Genomic DNA, 7,049 nt, shown 5'->3' on the forward strand with positions numbered 1-7,049 from the left:
AGAAAAAAAAAAAAAAATTTAAAATATAAACACTATAAATTCGCCATAATGGTAGCAACACAAGACAACAATCAGAACGATAACTCATGCAGTGGCCACGAAACACAAGACCACTTCCAGCTAAATTGCCGATAAATTGTCAGAATCCACGTCAGTAGGGTTGTGATGAGCCTTACTGACGTCCAAACAAAAAGCTAGAATGGAAGTTTTGGAGTTCTAAAACTTAAGAGGGAACACTATAACTAAAAGCATGTGTGGAGATCAGGGATCCTGTAATCAGATTAGTTCAAGAGAAAGACATCCATTGCCAACAAGAATGCTGCTGAAACGAGTTAGGAGTCGTTTATGTTCAGCAGCTGGCATGTGTAATTTATTCCTCTTTCCCCTTTTTCTGCCAGGGCAGGGCGTAATAACTCTACATTGCCTTCAGAAGACACCCGATCAAACAATCAAACGGTCCGGCAGCCAGCCGGCCCAGATGGCACCCAGGGGTTCCGACAGCACAGATAAGTGGGTCCTGGAGGCCGCCCAGCCTTTGAGGGGAGAGAGAGATCAAGGGCCACCAGAGAGCAAATACAGCACTGTATTCTTAAAACTTCCTTCAGTTCCATTATATCGGATGGGCCGGGAGTACAGCCACGCTGCTGCTCAGCTCTCCCCACTAGCAGTGACGGGGAGCAAGGAACTCCAGGAGCAAGTCAAATGGAAATGTGCTCTCTTCTCTCCCCACTCCAGTCTGTTTGACACTGTGATTATGAACATCTTCTGGACTCACTGTGATGATCCCTTTAAAAGACGCCCTACGGCTCCATCTCTCTCCTCCAGAAGCAAAGACTTAAACTAAGGATGGCAGAGAGAGAAGGGGAAGTGACAGGCCATCGCAAAATAACATGAGCTGGAACTTGGGCAGCAGCTTCTCCTCAGCAATAATACCAGACATCACTTCTCACCTTTTTACATTTTTTTTTAATTTTCAGATGTTGGCTCACAACATTTTAATCTTTTTGTTTTTCTTGCTCGTCGTTGTCTATAGTCTGATAATCTGATATCTACTGAGTACAGATAAATTTACTTCACAATATACATACACCACCAAGAACCTGTTCATGAAAACAGTATCCAATATCGAAATTTTTTTTATAAACTATATTTACAGTGTTTATGAAATAGGAAGCATTCACATTTCTATTAGTGATAAAATAGCCTCAAGATACTATGCTTTGTCCTTACAGTTTAAACACCCACACCGTGCACAGCACCTTGTGGTGTCATGTCCCCAACTGTTAACTCACCACTAAAGCTGCGTACCTAACTGGTACCTGCCCAGTAACTGAGCTGTAAGCATTATCTGTGCACCCCTAATATGTAAATCGCCATTTGTTTTTTAAAACTGAGAGTAAGGGTCACACGTCAAGTTGTATATCTGACAAGTTCTGTTTACTTTTTGTCTTCTGTTTTTTTTAATGAGGCTTTTTAGCGGTCTTCTGTGGACTCTTACATTATTTGTATTTAAAAGTTAAAGCAAAAAACAAAGACAAATGAAAAGGTGATTGTGGATTTAAGTCTGTTTTTAAGTTGTTCTTTTTCTGCCTTTTGAGATGTCAGCAGTATTTTAATTGAAATGAACCAAAATCCCATTTTAAAATCAACCTGTGTGTATATATATACAGTATATCGGTTAATACAGTAGTCATTATTTGAAGGTGGTTTTGGCAGCAACTCAAGGGAGGGTCAGACAAGGAAATGAATTTTTCTGCTGTAAGCCTCTTCGTCATATTTCCACCTCGTCAGCGGCGTGCTCGTTTCTTCATGTCCTTCACTGACGCACAGTACGCAGGAACTCAGGTGCAAGTGAACGAGACTGAATGAATGAAATGAACTAAGATTGTATTTTTCCAGCGGGTTCGATTGCTCAAGCAGCAAATGTCCGTATTTAAAGCTAGAGCTGGCACTTTGTTAGAAGCAGTGCTATACAGTGAAATTTATCTGAAACAATGTCTACGTCCCAAGAATGAATGCCTTTTTTTTTTTTTAACATCACCCTGTGTGATTGTTCAGTAACTGATGGTTCTCTGCTGAAATGGAACGTGGAGACGCAGCTGTCTGTGATCCAGAGCGGTAGTTACTACCTGTATGACCAGGACCATTGTGCCCAATAGATGTTCTTTAATTGTTCAAACAGAGAAGGGATCTCAATAAAGCCATATTCAGTGGTGCACATCATCATCAATAGAAATGTTCTTCTAATGGTTGAATTCAGCTTGTGCCTCCTGTATCACATCTTTACTTCCTGGTTGTTACTGTAGCTTAAGAAACTGACTATATCCCAGAGAGAATACACAATACTGGCAAAAGATTTTAGTTCAGGAAATAAAGCAGCAGAATAGGAGACAAGACTGTTTTAGCTGAGCTGAGTGGAAACACAAACTGCCTGGGAATACTGATTTAATAAAACTATTTGCAAAAAATTGTCTTTCATTTTGTTATTCATTTTAATACTTAACATTAAATTGGCAGGCACTTTTGTCCAAAGGGGATGATTATACATGCATTTAAACTTGATTGGGAACATTATTCGGTTAGGCGTACTTCCAATGAACACTGACCACTGCAAGCGCTAGGATTTGGCATTGTTTGGGTTTGTCCCGATACAGGTGCTAAATCGATATTTTAAAACTGTCGGTGCATGAATCAAATAAAAAGAAAAATAAGAATACTGAACCATTAGCATTATTAAAAATGTAATAGTGTAATACCTAACTTATAACAATAACTTATTTCACCAGTAAAATGCGGTTGAAAAACAAAAACAAACACCAGATGGGAAAAGGGTATCTTACAATAACTGTGAATGCACCACGAGGCTACCTGTTTTAATTGAACGCAGCGTTGTGTTAAATTCCAACAACGGCAGCTGTTACGCTGCAGGGCAGACTGTTGCGTCCCGGTGTTGGAATCCACTACAGTGAAATACAGTCACACTTCACACTCTTTAACCTTAGCTGTCATAATTTGAACGGTGTGTAATCCAGATGTTAGCCTAATGTAATGTTATGTAAAGTCAGGCACCACAATTTTCGTTCTTATTAGGTCTCGTTACTACCATTTAGAGGCGTCCCATGTCATGCCCATAGGTCATGCAGTCAGACTCTGTCTTTCTCTATTACTCTGGTCATGCCGTCCATAGACAGTTCAAAAAGTGGATCAACAGATCCCGTTGTTCTGGACGGAGACCAGTGAAGGAAAACAGAAGCACTTTTCCGGTGATGGCTAGGCGTTAATGCGCAGCCTCCAACTCAGCTTGACGACGTAGATGTGACGTTGACAACGTGTCTTTAAGTTGTAAGTCTTCTGGTAGCTGTGTCAAGAGAAATCTCAATCGTTCCCAGTCAGCAGAGACGGAGAGCGTAGCTCTATGTAAGGAGATAACATAGGCACAGGTTAATTACCGCTACCTAACATGCTAGTTAACATTAGTAATTAAACTTAAACAGCTAATGGAAGTCCAAACTGTCTGCGTGCTTCTCCTGACATTACGGTGATAAGTATTTTATTCATGATAGCTGACGCGAGCTTTTACTTTGAAAGTAAGATAGATATTGTTTTAAGTATTTTGTTCCAGCTGCGAGCTTTTATTTAGAAAAGTAGAAGCTCGGGAATGGCACCAGGCGGGATGGCATGACACGGTACGCTCCAGGCTGCAGCCATACAATCTTGACAGTTTACGTCGGCACGCGTTTTTGGTACCCAACCCTAGCGCGAGCTGTAGATTATCCATGGGAACTATTGGCTAAAATGTTGCGGCCGAACATTTAAATATTTAAAGCTTTTAGCATCACATATGAAATTAATCTCACATCTACTATATTGGAGAGAAGGCATAAAAATCAAAACCTGGACAAATCCAACCTAAACTATATGCATCAGGTCAGATCGAGAGAAAATGCTTTTGTAATCTGGTTAAACTATTTGGCTAAAAAGTGCAATATGGTCCTTTAACACTCCCAGGACTACACTATTAAATCACAACATCTTTCAAAACAAACAAGTAGTTTAGATAAAAAATAGTTTTTTTTATTAATAAAAGGTAAACATGACTTTGTATTGTTGATCAAGTTGGGGATGTAACTCATTCACAGCATCTTTTGGATTGGGTTATGACAGTGTCCAACAGAGGGGCAAGCAGGTGCTAGCTAAATTGGATTACTGTGTAATCTCTGGCTGACAGCGTTTGATTAAGGGGTGGCCATGAGGGGGATTCAGACAGAAGGATGTTCAGACGTTTGTACTGTTTCTTAGATTCACGTGTGCCACGCAGCAACCGAAGACAGTTCAGCATACCCAAATCTATCAGCACCTGAGGAAGAAAAAACAGCAACAGTACAGTTAACAAGAGGTTTTTAGGAACATCCCAAGCTTAAACAAGTTGTCCATTTGGAGTAGTTATCCATTAATGATGAAAACGTCATGCCTTTTTTTTTTTAAAGAGCAGACCTTTTGACTAGCAGCCAAGATCTATTAAACTGTCCCAGTAAGCCATGACAGTGAGCCAATGCTAAATTATGTGTTTTGCTAGCTGAAATTCCTGTCTTTCTAGAATAGAAAGTTAAACGTTGTGCGTTCTGTTAGCATGAAGCCTGCTTTCACCCAGTTTTGTGTATGCTGGTTATTAAAGTGGAGGACTAATCCCCACCAACACATAAATGTACGAGATCCAAGGTGGCTGTAGTCATACATGACAGGTGCTTATCAAGTCAACAATAACAATAGCTTCAGCAGTAAGTGGAGGTAGGGAAAGTGTACAGGGTCAAACTTTTGAGGGTTGTTGTACACTCTTGTACATACTGTATACAGTATATAAGTATTTTGAATATACTGAGCATGAAGAAGTTACTATGGACATTTTTATACCTTTTCCACCATTAAAACATGTCACCATTGATTTAAATAGTAACTGACATGAACTTAAGATGAATTGAGGCACCTTTTTCTTCATGAAGGAAAATATTACAGACTTTTCATAGCTATCTTTCTGGCCTTTTAGAGGGTCTTCAAAGATAGATTTTGTTTGGGGTATAAGTTATTAATTATATCCACAGACTGTCATGCGTCTCATCTGGTTAATGTTGGAGCTAATGATTGAAACAGCAAGGTTGCATTAACATTTGTCCAAACAGGGAATATCAAAGTTTAATGCCATCACTCACCTCAACAAAAAAACAAATGAGGAAGTTAAGAGCAGCCAGAGCAACGAGCAGCATTTTGAAATTCATGTCATAGAAGTCGTACAGATGAAGTATTTTAAGGAGAGGCCCAGGATCCAACACCAGCCAAGTCATCAGGGCAAAGAGGATTAATAGTAGAATGAGGAAAATCCCTGGTAAAATAAGAAGAAAAAACACCTGAGTTTAGGGTTAAATAAGTTTCACTTGTAATATTGTTGGAGCCAAGTTGGTGTCACCTTTGTCCTGTGGTGGAGGAGCACAAAACCGCATGTGATGTGTATGTGAAATGTTTGCTTGTATGAATATGTATGGACTATTATGGATTATTTTAGGTAATACCCAGAAAATAAATACCATCAAAGACAATGAGCAGAAGTGTGAGAGTTATTACTCTACTGTGCTACATCGGTTGCAGCCCCTTAGTGGCTTTAACGTTTAGGCTTAGCCGCTACAGTTATATTTAACCAGAAGGCCCCCCCATTAGGATCCACACCAAAATGCAATGGGTTCTTCCTTGGCCTGTTCTACACCTATCCTAGTTTTTAGGCTGCCGTGGCGCCGGCCTCAGCATCAACAAGTATCGCATGATATTAGGTCTCGCAATGTAATAAATTGCTTCACGGCACTGCACACATAGGCCTACACGCCCCCATTCAGGAACCGGCTAGCTATAAGAACAAGGTAGCGATAGAGTTTTTCACACTATTGTCATGGCTGAGCCGGCAAAAAAAAGCAGAAGCTTAAGAAAGCATTGCCGGAGGAACAGAGAAAGAGGAAACCGCGGACTGACCGAGCAAGGAGTCAGACACAAGTAAACATAGGAGCTTCAAAATATCTATTCCGAAGCAGTAGGGGGAGCTCTATAGAGAAACCGTGTCCTGGATTGTTGACTACCTGACTGGCAGACCACAGTATGTGCGCCTTGCAAACACAGGTGTGTCAGACAGAGTGGTCAGCAACACGGGGCCCGCAGGGGAACTGTCCTCTTCCCTTTCTCTTCACCATTTACACCACAGCTTCAATACCACACAGAGTCCTGCCATCTTCAAAGTTTTCTGATGACTCTGCTGTGGTTGGATGTATAGCGAGGGGGACGAGGCTGAGTACAGAGCTGGGTGGGGGACTTTGTCACATGGAGGTGAGCAGAACATCTACAGCTCAACGTGACAAAGACCAAGGAGCTGGTGGTGGATCTAAGGAGAGCCAAGGCAGCCAGTGAGCCCTGTTTCCATCCAGGGGGTCAGTGGGGACATTGTGGAGGACTAAATACCTGGGAGTGCACTTAGACAATAAACGGACTGGGCCAAGAACACTCAAGCCCTCTACAGGAAGGGCCAAAGCCGTTCTCTATTCTGAGGAGGCTGAGTCCTTCAACATTGCAGGACAATGCTGAAGATGTTTTATGAGTCTGTGGTGGCCAGTGCTATCCTCTTTGCTGTTGCACTGGGGCAGCGGCTGAGGGTATAGCGGATGCCAACAGACTCAACAAACTGATTCGCAAGGCCAGTGACGTCGTGGGGGGGGAATCTGGACTCTCCGTTGGTGGTGTCAGAGAGGAGGACGCTGTCCAAACTACATGCCATCTTGGACAATGTCTCGCACCCACCTCCATGGCTTGTTGCTCAATCACAGAGCACTTTCAGTGACAGACTCTCTCCCAAAATGCACCACAGAGCGCCACAGGAAGTCCTTCCTGCCTGTGGCCATCAAACGTTTTGACTCCTCTCTCTAAGTGTCTGACACACAGACACTTAGAGAGGTTGAAACTGGACAATATTATCTGTATTACCGGTTTTGTGCAATAACACTGGCTTGACATGTGTG

At 41.8% G+C, this 7,049-nt stretch overlaps 2 protein-coding genes and 1 long non-coding RNA gene across 4 annotated transcripts in view; 2 read left to right on the forward strand and 1 right to left on the reverse strand.

Annotated features, from left to right (window-relative positions):
* Positions 1–2,394, forward strand: part of szrd1 (SUZ RNA binding domain containing 1) — a 5,028-nt gene extending 2,634 nt beyond the window's left edge. For both annotated transcript variants that reach the window (XM_032521805.1, XM_032521806.1), the window contains one exon: positions 399–2,394. In XM_032521805.1, the coding sequence (XP_032377696.1) occupies positions 399–510 (112 nt within the window). In that variant the 3' untranslated portion in view covers positions 511–2,394. The remainder of the gene's footprint in view (positions 1–398) is intronic.
* Positions 1–2,468, forward strand: part of LOC116693101 (uncharacterized) — a 25,378-nt gene extending 22,910 nt beyond the window's left edge. Inside the window, exon 3 of the long non-coding RNA XR_004332845.1 lies at positions 669–2,468. This is a non-coding gene — a long non-coding RNA (uncharacterized LOC116693101). The remainder of the gene's footprint in view (positions 1–668) is intronic.
* A 1,581-nt stretch (positions 2,469–4,049) lies between these two features.
* The window catches only part of atp13a2 (ATPase cation transporting 13A2), a 20,971-nt gene continuing 17,971 nt past the window's right edge, over positions 4,050–7,049 (reverse strand). Inside the window, exons 28-29 of the mRNA XM_032521796.1 lie at positions 5,208–5,377; positions 4,050–4,357 (exon numbers count right to left, since the gene is read on the reverse strand). Of these exons, the coding sequence (XP_032377687.1) occupies positions 4,190–4,357; positions 5,208–5,377 (338 nt within the window). The 3' untranslated portion in view covers positions 4,050–4,189. The remainder of the gene's footprint in view (positions 4,358–5,207; positions 5,378–7,049) is intronic.

This window comes from Etheostoma spectabile, chromosome 7 (assembly GCF_008692095.1).
Source record: "Etheostoma spectabile isolate EspeVRDwgs_2016 chromosome 7, UIUC_Espe_1.0, whole genome shotgun sequence".
Classification (NCBI taxonomy): domain Eukaryota; kingdom Metazoa; phylum Chordata; class Actinopteri; order Perciformes; family Percidae; genus Etheostoma; species Etheostoma spectabile.